The sequence below is a fragment of the Camellia sinensis genome, chromosome 12 (genome assembly GCF_055761805.1).
Source record: "Camellia sinensis isolate YWXY chromosome 12, ASM5576180v1, whole genome shotgun sequence".
Taxonomy (NCBI): Eukaryota; Viridiplantae; Streptophyta; class Magnoliopsida; order Ericales; family Theaceae; genus Camellia; species Camellia sinensis.
The window spans coordinates 22,493,975-22,511,796 of NC_138972.1; the positions used below are offsets into that span (position 1 = coordinate 22,493,975).

At 42.3% G+C, this 17,822-nt stretch overlaps 1 protein-coding gene across 1 annotated transcript; it reads right to left on the reverse strand.

Moving 5' to 3' along the window:
* Positions 1 to 5,737: 5,737 nt before the first annotated feature.
* Positions 5,738 to 7,736, reverse strand: LOC145803432 (uncharacterized). Its single transcript, XM_082896704.1, has 2 exons — positions 6,289 to 7,736; positions 5,738 to 5,771 (listed from the first exon to the last, which is right to left on the reverse strand). Exons 1-2 carry the CDS (start codon positions 7,734 to 7,736, stop codon positions 5,738 to 5,740), a joined length of 1,482 nt encoding a protein of 493 aa, XP_082752830.1.
* Positions 7,737 to 17,822: the final 10,086 nt, after the last annotated feature.

The window sequence follows — 17,822 nt, forward strand, 5'->3', positions numbered from 1 at the left end:
TCTGCTTCTTGTTTGGTGGAGCAGATGATCCCTTCGACCATTGAGCATTTTGCCTCTTCCCTTTCCATTCTGAGATTCGACTCTGAGTAGCGAGATTCCCTTCCGCTATAACGGCTCTCTCCAATACATCAACGTAAGTAGGTAACTTCAACATATTGACCTTATCCAGGATAGCGCTCCGCAATCCCCCTTCAAATTTACGCGCCTTCTTATAATCCGTGTCCACCATATGAGGTGCGAACCGAGCTAACTCCGCAAATTGGGCTTCATATTCGGCGACGGTTTTGTTCCCTTGCCTGAGAGTTTCAAATTCGGTTACCTTCTTATCCCGCATACTTTGAGGGAAGTACTTGTCATAAAACAATTCTAAGAATCTGTCCCATGTCAACCCTTGGTGTACAGTTCTCGTAAGCATCCACCATCTGCGTGCCTCATCCTCGAGAGTAAAGGCAGCCAATTGCACCTTCTGAGCTTCTGTGCAGGGAAAGACCTCAAATAACTTCTCTATTCCCAACACCCACGCCTCAGCTTTCATTGGTTCTATTCCTCCTTTGAAGGATGGCGGTTGCATCTTTTTAAACTCCTTAGTAAGAGTGATAGTTCGGTCTTCAACATGGAAATCTTGTACTGCCGGTGGAGGTACCGGTGGTGGGGGTGGTTGTTGTGGCTGTTGCTGTTGTTGCCGTAGGGTCTCTGCCATTTCCATAATCATTCTCTCCATTCTATCCAGCCGTGCAGACGTAGCATCTTCTGTCTCTTCTGTCCTTGTCCTCACCATTGCCTACACAATAAGCATTTATACATAATAGACATATTTCAAAAGTGTTAGCATTATCAGAGTAGACTTAACGTTGCCATCGCTCTTTCATATATTTTTAGGATGTCATGCAAGATGCCTAAAGTTTTTCTAGACACCCTAAAGCTCAATGGATTCGTGTGTGAGATAGCAACTCGTGCTCTGATACCACTTGTCACGCCCCTAACTTGCCCCTAAAAGTTCGGGCATGACCCATTCAGAAACAGACAGATAACCTGGTATATATATATATCATATGGGGCCTTGACGGAAGCATAAAACATACAAGAATACAAAATTAAGCAAATCCCATTGAGCTATTTCTAACATGCCAGGATCTCATGCATTACATGCACCATAAGAGGTTGATAGAATCCAAAAATATTCTTGGCAGTACACACATACACAAGAACATATACAGACTCAGCCCTGTAGTCGGGCATGAACAAAACTAGCGGAGTTATACACATTCAACCTTAGAAGGGTAGCCAAGACATAAGCTAAATATCTTAGTAGACTTTACAAAATGGGTGGCCTCGTGAGTGCTTGGATACGCGAAGGTTGTCAAAAGGAACCAGGCATCATAGGTTAGGATTGACCACCTGGTTGGTTGCCTACAGAAACAGACATAACAGAGAGTGAGCCGGGCTCAGTGAATAGTAATACATAAAAAAAAACAATGCTCAACTTAAAACATGACATATATCAATATATGTGTAAATGCAGAGATTACAAAGTTAGCCTGATTCTGTATGCATCTTTTAACGGCCTTGGGCCCAACTTTGAACATAAAAGCTTAATATATCACATTCTTAATTCGTAACGGCTTAAAGCCCTTAAACATGGTGGCATAATGCCCTTGAACATAGTGGCACAAGGCCCTTATACAGATGGCACTAAGGCCCTTGAAACGTGTGGCACAAGGCCCTTGTAACTTGTTGGCATTGAAGCCCTTGAAAGTGGCATAAAGCCCTTGAAACATGTTTATACGAACTCAAGAGGTGTCTCACACGGATTCTAGAGGTGGCTCAAATCGTAGCACTTAGTTCCGTGTAGCACTTTGTTTCATATCATATAATAGCTTATATTGAGTGGCCGTAGGCCCAGAATCTTATAGAATAAAGGTCTTTCATCTTTCCCATTCCTTTCCTTACATACTTGAACATGCTTGAACATTAACATAATTTCATACATACCTAAACATTAGCATAACACTTGAATTATAAGCATAGTTGCATACTTAAGACATTAACATAATTGCGTGAACGGAATACTAACGAAGATCATTAGCCATATGCAAAACGGATAGTGATATTACTACTCACAGTGTTGTGATGATGTGCTTGTTCCTCCCGGAGTGTGCCCTGCACACATTCAACCTTGACAATTTAGTTTCTCTTCATTTCAAATCATTTTCTGTTTCGTTTTACTTCGAAGAAATTTATACATGTTAAAAGGCATCAAATACATATTCCGACAACATTAGAGGGTTCTACACGCAAAACGGAGCAGACAGCATTTTTCAGCATGAGCCGCACGTGCGGCTGTGAGCCCCGCACGTGCGGCAGTTGGCCCCGCACGTGCGGCCCTGAGGTCCCGCACGTGCCTTTTTAGCAGAACAGAAGCCCCTGTTTTTCACCATTTCCCGCACGTGCGGCCATGACTCCCGCACGTGCGGCAGCACCTCCCGCACGTGCGGCCATGACCCCCGCACGTGCGGCGATTCTGCCCAAAATGTCCGAAAATTTCTTACAAAGTCCCATCTTTTGGCACATATTTACAAGGCTCAAATCAACATTTTTACTTGGTAATACATGGTCCAAAATCATGTCAAGATGATGGCAATTACATCAATTTAATTCAGTTCATCATTCTTAGGCTCACAACATACACATATTCATGAGAATTCTAGCTTTACACATCCATAAACACATGTATCCACATATTTGAATTCAAATTAAAAGCTCAAATACAATTTCTCCATGGTTAATTCAAGCAACTAAGCAAGGTTATCTTGTTCTTTAACTTCTTACATACATATGGAATTCTCAATTCAACCCCTAAGTGACATGATCATAAGGGTATTTTACACATCTTAAGGAGAAGGGTTATGGAAGTCAATTGAGATAGTCTTATACATACCTTATACTTAATCTTCCACAATTTCCCAACCTTCTTGATGATCTCCTCCCTCTACCCTTCAAGTTCTCTCACTCCTCATCTTCCCTTAGGAGAAAATATGATTCCTAAGTCTTATGAGTCACAAGACTCTTATAAGCATGTCTATATATATATAGAAAGCTTGAATAGGGACAAAAATGAATCGTTTAAGCATCCCCAAATTGAAATTTCACAAAAGTGCTTAATATTACCTAAAAATTATGCTGATTATAGATATGAAATCAGTTGCAGATAATTAAGCCTCTAAGGCTTCCAATTCCTGATCTAAGCATTCTCATGTAACAGATACTTTCCTTATTGAACAGATAGACATCCTTAATCAAATGGTTTACTTACTTAATTTACGTTTCCCATAGGATTCCACAATAAGCATTCGAAATCATGAAATAGGATCTGAAAATTTTATAAAGAACATGTACGAGGGTCGGGTTATTACACTCTCCCCCCCCCCCCTTAAATAAGTTTGGTCCTCCAAACTTATTTTACCTTAGGGTAGGAACAGATGGGGATACTGAAGTTGCATTTCCTCCTCTCTTTCCCAAGTTGCGTCAGTTCCGTAATGTTCCTGCCATTCTACTTTTACCATTGGAATTTCTCGATTTCGTAATTGTTTCACCTGCCGATCCAATATACGGATTGGTTTCTCTTCATAAGTTAACTTATCATCAAGTTCGATTTGGTGGTGATCAATAACATGAGACGAATCTGCAAGATACCCCCGAAGCATAGAGACATGAAACACATTATGCACTTGACTCATGTGTGGCGGAAGGGCAACCCGGTAAGCCACCGGACCGACTCTTTCCAGAATTTGAAAGGGACCAACATAACGGGGTGTTAACTTACTCCTTTTCCCGAATCTTGGATGGCCTTTCATCGGAGTAACTTTTATAAAAACATGGTTGTCCACTTCAAATTCCAAATTCCTCCATCGGTTATCCGCATAACTTTTTTGTCTACTTTGAGCCGTTTTTAATCTTTCCCGAATAATTTTAACTTTTTCAGTGGTCAGCTGAACAATTTCAGGTCCTAACAAGGATTTGTCTCCAACTTCAGCCCAACATACGGGAGAACGACACGGTCTTCCATACAAAGCTTCATAGGGTGCCATTGCAATACTTGAGTGGTAACTATTGTTATATGCGAACTCTACCAGTGGTAAATGGGTTTCCCAACTTTCTTGAAACTCTAGCACACACATCCGGAGCATGTCTTCCAGAGTTTGTATCGTTCTCTCGGATTGACCGTCAGTTTGAGGATGGAAAGCTGTGCTGAACTTCAGTTCTGTACCCATGGCTTCTTGTAAACTTTGCCAAAATCTGGAAACGAATTTCGGATCCCTATCCGATACAATGGAGACTGGTACACCATGCAGTCTTACAATTTCATTCACATAAAGGACCGCCAGTTTATCTGCATTGTACTGAGTCTTTACTGGTAGAAAGTGGGCGGACTTAGTCAATCGGTCGACAATGACCCATATAGAATTCATACCCCGAGGTGTCCGTGGTAATCCTACAACAAAATCCATGGTTAGGTGTTCCCACTTCCACTCTGGAATTGGGAGGGGCTATAGTAATCCTGCTGGCCTTTGATGCTCCGCTTTTACTTGCTGACATTGCAAACATTTAGAAACGAATTCTGCAATCTCCTTTTTCATGCTTGGCCACCAAAAATTTTGCTTCAAATCCCGGTACATTTTAGTACTTCCCGGGTGCATAGAAAATCTCGAGGCGTGTGCTTCTTCCATCAATTTCCGTTTGAGTTCCAACACATTAGGGACACATATCCGATTTTGAAATTTGAGTACCGAATCCACTAAACTGAACCCCGATTTTGGTTTTGTCTCTAACTCATCACACACCTTCTTTAGAATGTCATCCTCCATTTGATGTGACTTGATATCTTCAAGTAAGGTCGGTTGAGCCATTATTGCTGCTAGTACTATTTCCTGTCCATGTATCTTAAACTCCATACTCATTTTATCTAGTTCATTTACCAATTCCCTTTGCTCCGTAAACAGGTTGGCCAAATCTCCCATATTCTTCCGACTAAGAGCATCTGCAACCATGTTGGCCTTACCAGGGTGATAATGGATCTGTAAATCATAGTCTTTAATTAATTCTAACCACCGACGCTGCCGCATGTTCAATTCCTTCTGGGTAAAAAGGTACTTAAGGCTTTTGTGGTCGGTGTAAACTTCACAGGTAGTACCATACAAATAGTGCCGCCATATCTTTAGAGCAAAAACCACCGCCGCGAGCTCGAGATCATGCGTGGGGTAATTCTTTTCATGGGGTTTAAGTTGTCGTGAAGCATAGGCGATAACCCTTCCACCTTGCATAAGCACACACCCTAACCCTTTATGGGACGCATCACTATAAATTACAAACCCTTCGGTGCCAGACGGTAAGGCCAGAACTGGAGCTGTGGTTAATTTCATCTTCAATTCCTGGAAAGCAGACTCCCGCTCTTTTGACCATTCAAATGCAACTCCCTTTCGAGTCAATTGTGTTAGTGGTCCAGCAATTCTAGAAAAATCTTGAACGAATCTCCTGTAATAGCCAGCTAATCCCATAAAGCTACGCACTTCGGTCACATTGGTAGGAGTCGGCCATTTCACAATCGCCTCAATTTTGTGTGGATCAACGGAAACTCCTTCCTTTGTGATAATATGCCCCAGGAATGCCACCTCGAATAGCCAAAATTCACATTTCTTAAGCTTTGCATACAATTTCCTTTCCCGAAGGATTTGAAGAATTAAGCGAAGATGGGTTTCATGAGCTTCCACATTCTTTGAATAAATGAGGATATCATCAATAAAGACCACCACAAATTCATCTAAATAGGACTTGAAGACGCGGTTCATCAGATCCATAAAGGCTGCTGGGGCGTTAGTAACTCCAAAGGGCATAACCAAAAATTCATAGTGACCGTACCGGGTTCGGAAGGCTGTCTTCTCAACATCATCAGCCTTGACTTTCAATTGATGGTATCCAGACCGTAGATCAATCTTAGAAAAGACCTGTGCCCCTTGAAGCTGATCAAATAGGTCATCGATTCTTGGTAATGGATACTTATTCTTGATAGTGACTTTGTTGAGTTCTCTGTAATCGATACAAAGCCGGAGTGTTCCATCCTTCTTCTTCACGAACAAAACGGGCGCACCCCACGGAGATACACTCGGACGGATAAATCCTTTGTCCAGTAAATCTTGCAACTGTATTTTCAATTCTTTCATCTCAACTGGCGACATTCTATACGGAGTCTTAGAAATGGGTTGAGTTCCCGGCGCTACTTCAATTGTAAACTCAATTTCACGGTCTATTAACTGCCCTGGTAATTCTTCTGGAAAAACGTCCGGAAATTCACAGACAACTGGGATCGTATCGGTATTCCCATTCTCCACTTGCCCCTCTAGAACACTGCATAAATACCCCTGACACCCTTTCTGAATTAATTTGCAAGCCCTTACTGCGGAAATTAAATAAGGTGGTGAAGTTACTCCATATCCCTGAAAGGTAGACCCTGATTGCCCCGGAGGGTGGAAACTGATTTGTTTAGTCAAACAATCTATAGTTGCACCATATTCACCTAACCAGTCCATTCCCAGAATAATATCAAAATAGGCCATATCAAGAGGCAATAAATTGGCATATACCCGGATATCTCCAAGTTGGAGCTCACAAGCAACATAGATAGAAGTACAAATCATAGGGCCTCCCAAAGGTGAAGATACACACAACATGTAAGACAGTTTTTCTTCAGTTTTATCTAATTTAGGAGCAAATAGTTTCGACACAAAAGAGTGGGTGGAGCCAGAATCAAATAATACGTGAGCAAAATGGCCATGAACGATAAATGTACCTGACACCACCGTTGCCGCGTTTTGCACATCTCCCGGGACCAATGCGAACACTCTGCCTTGTCTCGCAGTGTCTTTATTATTAGTAGGTTTAACAGTTGCCTTGGTGTTGGAAGTTGGTGCAGACCCCGCTGAACTCGTAGTGGTTCTATTGTTACTTGCTTGATTTCTTTGAGGGCAATCCTTGATCAAATAACCCGTCTTACCACACTGAAAACAGGCTCCAGACTTCCGATAGCACGTTGCACGATGCTTCTTCCCACATTCCGGACAAGTCGGTATTGAATCCTGGCTAAGGGTAGAAGTATTTGAACTCCCTAAAGTCTGCTTCTTGTTTGGTGGAGCAGATGATCCCTTCGACCATTGAGCATTTTGCCTCTTCCCTTTCCATTCTGAGATTCGACTCTGAGTAGCGAGATTCCCTTCCGCTATAACGGCTCTCTCCAATACATCAACGTAAGTAGGTAACTTCAACATATTGACCTTATCCAGGATAGCGCTCCGCAATCCCCCTTCAAATTTACGCGCCTTCTTATAATCCGTGTCCACCATATGAGGTGCGAACCGAGCTAACTCCGCAAATTGGGCTTCATATTCGGCGACGGTTTTGTTCCCTTGCCTGAGAGTTTCAAATTCGGTTACCTTCTTATCCCGCATACTTTGAGGGAAGTACTTGTCATAAAACAATTCTAAGAATCTGTCCCATGTCAACCCTTGGTGTACAGTTCTCGTAAGCATCCACCATCTGCGTGCCTCATCCTCGAGAGTAAAGGCAGCCAATTGCACCTTCTGAGCTTCTGTGCAGGGAAAGACCTCAAATAACTTCTCTATTCCCAACACCCACGCCTCAGCTTTCATTGGTTCTATTCCTCCTTTGAAGGATGGCGGTTGCATCTTTTTAAACTCCTTAGTAAGAGTGATAGTTCGGTCTTCAACATGGAAATCTTGTACTGCCGGTGGAGGTACCGGTGGTGGGGGTGGTTGTTGTGGCTGTTGCTGTTGTTGCCGTAGGGTCTCTGCCATTTCCATAATCATTCTCTCCATTCTATCCAGCCGTGCAGACGTAGCATCTTCTGTCTCTTCTGTCCTTGTCCTCACCATTGCCTACACAATAAGCATTTATACATAATAGACATATTTCAAAAGTGTTAGCATTATCAGAGTAGACTTAACGTTGCCATCGCTCTTTCATATATTTTTAGGATGTCATGCAAGATGCCTAAAGTTTTTCTAGACACCCTAAAGCTCAATGGATTCGTGTGTGAGATAGCAACTCGTGCTCTGATACCACTTGTCACGCCCCTAACTTGCCCCTAAAAGTTCGGGCATGACCCATTCAGAAACAGACAGATAACCTGGTATATATATATATATCATATGGGGCCTTGACGGAAGCATAAAACATACAAGAATACAAAATTAAGCAAATCCCATTGAGCTATTTCTAACATGCCAGGATCTCATGCATTACATGCACCATAAGAGGTTGATAGAATCCAAAAATATTCTTGGCAGTACACACATACACAAGAACATATACAGACTCAGCCCTGTAGTCGGGCATGAACAAAACTAGCGGAGTTATACACATTCAACCTTAGAAGGGTAGCCAAGACATAAGCTAAATATCTTAGTAGACTTTACAAAATGGGTGGCCTCGTGAGTGCTTGGATACGCGAAGGTTGTCAAAAGGAACCAGGCATCATAGGTTAGGATTGACCACCTGGTTGGTTGCCTATAGAAACAGACATAACAGAGAGTGAGCCGGGCTCAGTGAATAGTAATACATAAAAAAAAACAATGCTCAACTTAAAACATGACATATATCAATATATGTGTAAATGCAGAGATTACAAAGTTAGCCTGATTCTGTATGCATCTTTTAACGGCCTTGGGCCCAACTTTGAACATAAAAGCTTAATATATCACATTCTTAATTCGTAACGGCTTAAAGCCCTTAAACATGGTGGCATAATGCCCTTGAACATAGTGGCACAAGGCCCTTATACAGATGGCACTAAGGCCCTTGAAACGTGTGGCACAAGGCCCTTGTAACTTGTTGGCATTGAAGCCCTTGAAAGTGGCATAAAGCCCTTGAAAGTGGCATAAAGCCCTTGAAACATGTTTATACGAACTCAAGAGGTGTCTCACACGGATTCTAGAGGTGGCTCAAATCGTAGCACTTAGTTCCGTGTAGCACTTTGTTTCATATCATATAATAGCTTATATTGAGTGGCCGTAGGCCCAGAATCTTATAGAATAAAGGTCTTTCATCTTTCCCATTCCTTTCCTTACATACTTGAACATGCTTGAACATTAACATAATTTCATACATACCTAAACATTAGCATAACACTTGAATTATAAGCATAGTTGCATACTTAAGACATTAACATAATTGCGTGAACGGAATACTAACGAAGATCATTAGCCATATGCAAAACGGATAGTGATATTACTACTCACAGTGTTGTGATGATGTGCTTGTTCCTCCCGGAGTGTGCCCTGCACACATTCAACCTTGACAATTTAGTTTCTCTTCATTTCAAATCATTTTCTGTTTCGTTTTACTTCGAAGAAATTTATACATGTTAAAAGGCATCAAATACATATTCCGACAACATTAGAGGGTTCTACACGCAAAACGGAGCAGACAGCATTTTTCAGCATGAGCCGCACGTGCGGCTGTGAGCCCCGCACGTGCGGCAGTTGGCCCCGCACGTGCGGCCCTGAGGTCCCGCACGTGCCTTTTTAGCAGAACAGAAGCCCCTGTTTTTCACCATTTCCCGCACGTGCGGCCATGACTCCCGCACGTGCGGCAGCACCTCCCGCACGTGCGGCCATGACCCCCGCACGTGCGGCGATTCTGCCCAAAATGTCCGAAAATTTCTTACAAAGTCCCATCTTTTGGCACATATTTACAAGGCTCAAATCAACATTTTTACTTGGTAATACATGGTCCAAAATCATGTCAAGATGATGGCAATTACATCAATTTAATTCAGTTCATCATTCTTAGGCTCACAACATACACATATTCATGAGAATTCTAGCTTTACACATCCATAAACACATGTATCCACATATTTGAATTCAAATTAAAAGCTCAAATACAATTTCTCCATGGTTAATTCAAGCAACTAAGCAAGGTTATCTTGTTCTTTAACTTCTTACATACATATGGAATTCTCAATTCAACCCCTAAGTGACATGATCATAAGGGTATTTTACACATCTTAAGGAGAAGGGTTATGGAAGTCAATTGAGATAGTCTTATACATACCTTATACTTAATCTTCCACAATTTCCCAACCTTCTTGATGATCTCCTCCCTCTACCCTTCAAGTTCTCTCACTCCTCATCTTCCCTTAGGAGAAAATATGATTCCTAAGTCTTATGAGTCACAAGACTCTTATAAGCATGTCTATATATATATAGAAAGCTTGAATAGGGACAAAAATGAATCGTTTAAGCATCCCCAAATTGAAATTTCACAGAAGTGCTTAATATTACCTAAAACTTATGCTGATTATAGATATGAAATCAGTTGCAGATAATTAAGCCTCTAAGGCTTCCAATTCCTGATCTAAGCATTCTCATGTAACAGATACTTTCCTTATTGAACAGATAGACATCCTTAATCAAATGGTTTAATTACTTAATTTACGTTTCCCATAGGATTCCACAATAAGCATTCGAAATCATGAAATAGGATCTGAAAATTTTATAAAGAACATGTACGAGGGTCGGGTTATTACAGAATGGGTATGGGACTCCCGATTTAAAAACGAAGTCGAAAAATACACTTTTCTAACACTTAAGCTTGAAAGTAGGCCATCGGGGGCCAAAATCACGTAAAGGTCGCAAGAAGGACCGGGAGCACCTAAAACACCTCGGGAGTGACCAACGTGAGTTTTGAAAACTTACAGAACTAGCACGGGACTTCTGGTTTGAAAACCAAGTTGGAAAAAGACACTTTTTCACACTTAAGCTTGGAAATAGGACATCGGGGGCCAAAACTGTGTAACAGTCACGAGAAGGACCGGGAAATGGCCCAAACACCTCGGGAGGGTCCAAGGTAAGTTGTGGAGACTTACGGAACTAGCACGGGACTCTCGGCTTGAGAACTAAATCAAAAAATGCACTTTTTTCACACTTAAGCTCGAAAATAAGCCGTCAGGGGCCAAAATCGTGTAACAGTCATGAGAAGGCCTGGGGAACACATCAAACACCTCGGGAGGGACCAATGTAAGTTGTGAAAACTTACGGAACTAGCACGGGACTCCCGGTTTGAAAACTAAGTCCGAAACGGCACTTTTCTTGCACCTAAGCTTGAAAATAGTCCATCGGGGGGCTAAAATCGTGTAACAGTCAAGAGACGGTCTGGGGAACACCTCAAACACCTAGGGAGGGACCAACGTGAGTTGTGAAAACTTATGGAACTTTCATAGGACTCCCGGTTTGAAAACTAAGTCAAAAAATACACTTCCTAAACACTTAAGTTCGAAAATAGGCCATAGGGGGCCAAATATCCTGTAACAGTCCCGAGAAGACCCGTGGAACACCTCCAACACCTTGGGAGAAACCAATGTAGGTTGTGGAAACTTACGGAACTAGCGCGGGACTTTCGGTTTGAAAACTAGGTCGAAAAAAGGTACTTTTTCACACCTAAGCTTGAAAATAGGCCTCGACGGGCCGAAATCGTGTAACCATCATGAGAAGGCCTTGGGAACACCTCAAACATCTCAGGAGGGACCAATTTGAGTTGTGACAACTTAACAAACCGGCACGGGACTCCCGATTTCAAAACTAAGGATTGGTTTGGGATGTTCTAAAAAATTGCACTTTTTGACTTATTGGCTTATATGGGTTGGGTTTGGGTTGGGTTTGATGTAATGTGTTAGAGAGGTGATGTGATTTAAATAAGATGATGTGACTTAAATAGGATAGTGACTTTTTGACTCTTTGTATTATTTAGTGTACCCCAAACCAAGCCTAAGTCGAAAAATACACTTTTCTAACACTTAAGCTTGAAAGTAGGCCATCGGGGGCCAAAATCATGTAACAGTCGCAAGAAGGGCTAGGAACACCTCAAACACCTTGGGAGTGACCGACGTGAGTTGTAAAAACTTACGGAACTAGCACGGGACTTCCGGTATGAAAACTAAGTTGGAAAAAGACACTTTTTTCACACTTAAGCTTGGAAATAAGACATCGGGGGCCAAAACCGTGTAACAGTCACGAGAAGGACTGGGAAATGCCCCAAACACCTCGGAAGGGTCCAAGGTAAGTTGTGGAGACTTACAGAATTAGCACGGGACTCTCGGTTTGAGAACTAAATCAAAAAATGTACTTTTTTCACACTTAAGCTCGAAAATAAGCCGTCGGGGGGTCAAAATTGTGTAACAGTCACGAGAAGGCCCAGGGAACACATCAAACACCTCGGGAGGGACCAATGTAAGTTGTGAAAACTTACGGAGCTAGCATGGGACTCCCGGTTTGAAAACTAAGTCCGAAACGGCACTTTTCTCGCACTTAAGCTTGAAAATAGTCCATCAGGGGGCCACAATCGTGTAACAGTCAAGAGACGGTCTGGGGAACACCTCAAACACCTAGGGAGGGACCAACATGAGTTGTGAAAAATTACGGAACTTGCATGGGACTCCCGGCTTGAAAACTAAGTCAAAAAATTCACTTCCTAAACACTTAAGTTTGAAAATAGGCCATCTGGGGCCAAAAATCCTATAACAGTCCCGAGAAGGCCCATGGAACACCTCCAACACCTCGGGAGAAACCAATGTAAGTTGTGAAAACTTATGGAACTAGCGTGGGACTTTCGATTTGAAAACTAGGTCGAAAAATGTACTTTTTTCACACTTAAGCTTGAAAATAGGCCTCGGCAGGCCGAAATCGTGTAACCATCACGAGAAGGCCCTAGGAACACCTCGAACATCTCAGGAGGGGCCAATTTGAGTTGTCAAAACTTAACGAACAGGGACGGGACTCCCGATTTGAAAACTACATCAAAAATACACTTTTCTAACACTTAAGCTTAAAAGTAGGCCATCAGGGGCCAAAATCATGTAAAGGTCGCAAGAAGGGCCGGGAACACCTCAAACACCTCGAGAGTGACCAACCTGAGTTGTGAAAACTTATGGAACTAGCACGGGACTTCTGGTTTGAAAACTAAGTTGGAAAAAGACACTTTTTTCACACTTAAGCTTGGAAATAGGACATCGAGGGCCAAAACTGTGTAACAGTCATGAGAAGGACCAAGAAATGCCCCAAACACCTCGGGAGGGTCCAAGGTAAGTTGTGGAGACTTACGGAACTAGCACGGGACTCTCGATTTGAGAACTAAATCAAAAAATGCACTTTTTTCACACTTAAGCTCGAAAATAAGCCGTTGGGGGCCAAAATCGTGTAAATGTCACGAGAAGGCCCGCGGACCACATCAAACAGCTCGGGAGGGACCAATGTAAGTTGTGAAAACTTACGAAACTAGCATGAGACTCCTGGTTTGAAAACTAAGTCCGGAACGGCACTTATCTCGCACTTAAGCTTGAAAATAGTCCATCGGGGGGCCAAAATCGTGTAACAGTCAAGAGACGGTCCAGGAAACACCTCAAACACATAGGGAGGGACCAACGTGAGTTGTGGAAACTTACGGAACTTGCATGGAACTCCCGGTTTGAAAACTAAGTCAAAAAATGCACTTCCTAAACACTTAAGTTTGAAAATAAGCAATCGGGGGGCCAAAAATCCTGTAACAGTCCCGAGAAGACCCGTGGAACACCTCCAACACCTCAGGAGAAACCAATGTAAGTGTTGGAAACTTACGGAACTAGCGCGGGACTTCCGGTTTGAAAACTAGGTCGAAAAAGGTACTTTTTTCACACCTAAGCTTGAAAATAGGCCTCGGCGGGCCGGAATCGTGTAACAATCACGAGAAGGCCTGGGGAACACCTCAAACATCTTAGGAGGGACCAATTTGAGTTTTGAAAACTTAATGAACAGGCACGGGACTCCCTATTTGAAAACTAAGTCGAAAAATACACTTTTCTAACACTTAAGCTTGAGAGTAGCCATCGGGGGCCAAAATCATGTAACAGTCGCAAGAAGGGCCGGGAATACCTCAAACACCTCAGGAGTGACCAACGTGAGTTGTGAAAACATACGAAACTAGCACAAGACTTCCGGTTTGTAAACTAAGTTGGAAAAAGACACTTTTTTCACACTTAAGCTTGGAAATAGGACATCGGGGGCCAAAACCGTGTAACAGTCACGAGAAGGACCGAGAAATGCCCCAAACACCTCGGGAGGGCTATAGACACCCCATTTTTGACCGACCTTAAGACTAAGACGTCATCGATTGAGCGCTCGGTGATAGTGCATGTGGAGCTCGTTTCGAGTTTCTAGAGTTTTGGCTGAAAGTCTTGTCTCCGGACCTTCGAACTCTTTGTGCTTTGGCTTGATTTTTGGACCAAGCCTTGTTTCTCTTCCCTAGAGGGAAGGAGTGGTCTATAGACCACCTCTTTGTGGTCGTAGACCACTTTTCTCGCTTGTAGACTAGTTTCCGATTATCGGAATCTTCAGCCGCGTACTTTGTCTCGGGACCGCTTAACGTTCTCCGTTTGGCTTGGTTTTTGAACCATGTCTTATTACCTCTATTTAGAGGGACACTATGGTCTGGGAGACCACTTTTGTGGTCGTAGACTACTTTTGATGCTCGTAGACCAGTTTTCGAGGCTCCCGGCCGCGCACTTTGCCTCCCTATCTCTCGTCTTGCATCCTTTTTGGTTTGTTTTTGGCACAAACCTTGCTTTCATTGTTTGGAAGGTGGTACAAGGGTGGGAGACCAATTTTCCCCCTTGGAGACCACTTTTCTTCCCGCCAGCTAGTTTTCTAGTTGGACAATTGGTTTTCTTGGTCTTTGGGCCACCTTTTTTGGTCGGCCACCACACCACCACCTTGTTTTCAGTGTGTAGACCACCTTTGCACAGTGACCGACCACTTTTTCTTCTGGCCGACAACTTACACTGGTCGGTCGACCACTAGAAGTAGCTGGCCGACCACTTCAACTGGTCAGCCACTTTCCAGCTCATTCCTAGAGATATTTTCTTCCAGCTGGCACAGCTGGAAGTCACTGAAACCATCATCCATACACATGTATGGAGGGATGGCCTTGAACCCTTAGCTTCCTCAAGAAGCTTAACCTTTTGTTCTCTTTATAAGAGAACCTCCTCCTCCCTCTTCTAGGTTTAGAAAATCTTGCTTGAGCTATACATATCATCTATATCTATAATCCTCCATTTCTCTCTTGTTTTGTGCCTTAAAGTGCATTTTCATCACACTTTAACACACAAACACATAGTGAAACACCATACTCTTGGAGCTGAGGTCCCTTGAGGTTGTTTTTGAAGTTTTTGGACTGGTTTTGGTCAGAAAAAGCTGCTGGAGTTGTTGCTCTAGAGTTGTTCTACAAGGGTGAGAAGCTATCCTCTTAAACCCTTATTTTTTCTTAAGCTTTTGGTCCTACTTGCATGGTGTTTTAGACTTAATTTCTTACTGCAAAAAGTTCTGTTTTTCAGTCCTTAACATGTTTGTTTAAGGTCACTTTTGTGTTGGGGGTGGTCTACCTCCTCTTAGGCCTTGTTTGGCGTTGTTCTTGTGCCTTCTTTTTAAGCTATTGGGATCACCTTGTTTTGGCCTTCTCACCATTGAAACTCAGAGAAATTTTAGTGGTGGAAATGGTGTTTTAAGGTACCAAATAGGAGAGGGACATCCCCTCTCCTTGTGTCTTGAATACTTACTTTGAATGCCTCATGTTTGAGCATGTTTGTTAAGCTTGTGTTGGCCACATCTTAGCCTATTTTAGGCCTTATTTTGACATGGCATACCACTATTTTTACTTAGTTTTGTCATCCCTTGCATGGTTCATACACTTGTAGTGTAAATCTCACAAACTAGTCTTGTATGCTTCATGAAGTAGTATGTCTTTCTAGCTTATTTTGAGTTCATTTCAGCATGTTCTTGGTGTTGTTTTGCCATGATATACCTCTGTTAAGGTTTGGTTTAATGGCTCCTTGCATGCTCCATGCACTTGTAGTGCAATTCCATGAACTAGCTTAATGTGAACAATGCTTTAGACCATCATTCTAGCATGATTTGGGCTTAACTCTAAGAAGCTTTTGTCCATCTTTTAGCATGCTCTAGCTCTAATTTGTGTTGTCTTGGTCATGCATGCCATGCTTTGTATAGCTATAGTGCATTTTAGCTTGTTAGCTTTGTGTATCAAGTCCGCTAGTATGCATTGCTTGGACTATTTGAATGATTTGGCATCATTTGTTATGGGATTTCAGTCCATGTAGTGTGGTCCTACACTCACATCTTTCACTTATTCCATGCTTTGAAGGGTTGGTCCTTTATGCCTAGGAATGAGCCATTGTGCATGCCTTCATGCCTAAGCTTGCGAGCTATCATTTCAGTATGTATTTGGGGTTATTTTGCCATAATATAACTCTGATTTTTGTTGGCGAAGCCACCTCATGCATGGTCTTAATAGGTGTAGTGTATTTCTCCCTTTTGGCCTTACATATTCCATGCTTCATGCCTTCATGTTAGCTCATTTTGGCTTCCTTCCATACATGTTTTAGGATCATTTTGACATGCTCTAGGATTGTTTTGGGTTGCCTTGGCCATATGCTTCATGTGTTGCATAGCTATAGTGCAATTGGCCTTGCTAGCCTTGTGTTTTGATACCTCTTGCATGCTATCTTTGAGCTATTTGGATGATTTGGCATCATTTAATACTTGATTTTAGAACATGTAACATTGTCATATTCTCATGCATATCACTCTTTAATTGTGGTTCAAGGGTTGTGCATTGTTGCCTTGTTTGTGGCCTAGCATGTATGCCATCTTGCCTAGGTCCTTGAGCTCCCATCTCAGCATGTTTTGGTCTTTGTTTAGACCTATTTGAGCTCTGTCCATGATTGGTTCTTGCATTTGTGCCATGTATTGCATGCTCCCTTTGTAGTCCGCTTCACTAGCTTTATGCTTTAAGGACCTTTGCATGCTATACTTGTGTTATTTGAATGATTTGGCATCATTTTATACCTTATTTCAGTGCATATAGTGTTGTTACACTTCCATATTTGTCACTCCTTGAGCACTCTCAAGAGTTGTGCTCTTAGGCCTAGTGGATGGGCCAATGCATGTGCATGTTTGTCTTGCCCTTTTGTGCCTTAGTTTCATCATTATGGCCACTGATTTGGGCATGGTTGAGGTCTGTCCATCTTGGTTTAAGTCCATTGAGCATGTTTGTTTGCATGTTGTTTGCATGCTCATGTTATATCGCATTGTGTATGCCATATACTTAGCATTGTGTGACATGTTGTGTATGCTTAGGTTACATCGCATTGTGTATGCTATGTTGTCCATTGCATTGAGTACGCCATGTTCTTAGCATTTAGCATTGTATATGCCATGTTGTTACATGCTTATGTTGCTTCGCATGTCATTAGCTTTGTTAAGTCGATCATGTCTCATTGCATTGAGTATGCCATGTAGTTGCATTGTTGTTTGCATGCTTGTCCATTGCATGTTTGCATGCTTGCTTTGCATTGTTGTTTGGAATAGGTGTTAATCCAAACACGAGGAACGAGGGACGTTTCATACTTGAAGTGATGAAACGTGCCTCAATTCTCGGTCACCGACGCTCTTGATCATAGATGATAGAGTTTTAGGCCTTATGTGTTTATGTATGCATTCATTTCATATTAAATTATGCAATTTGGCTTCTTGGCCATCATGCATCGAGATGCGTGATTGATGGCCGGAGAGTCGAGAACCACACTTCCTTGAACTCATGAAATGATAGGGAGGGTGGTCGTGCACACATATCTTGCAAATATATTGCTATGCCCTTTCTTGCTCTCTGTTGCAGAAAATTTGAGTTTGGCAACAACAACTAGTCGG

Excerpts from the sequence above, each read along its gene's own strand:
- LOC145803432 (XM_082896704.1), bottom strand. The coding sequence starts at position 7,736 with ATGCAACCGCCATCCTTCAAAGGAGGAATAGAACCAATGAAAGCTGAG. Across the intron at positions 5,772-6,288 it reads TTAATAGACCGTGAAATTGA|AATGTGGAAGCTCATGAAAC; the intron begins GTTTACAATTGA and ends ATTTATTCAAAG.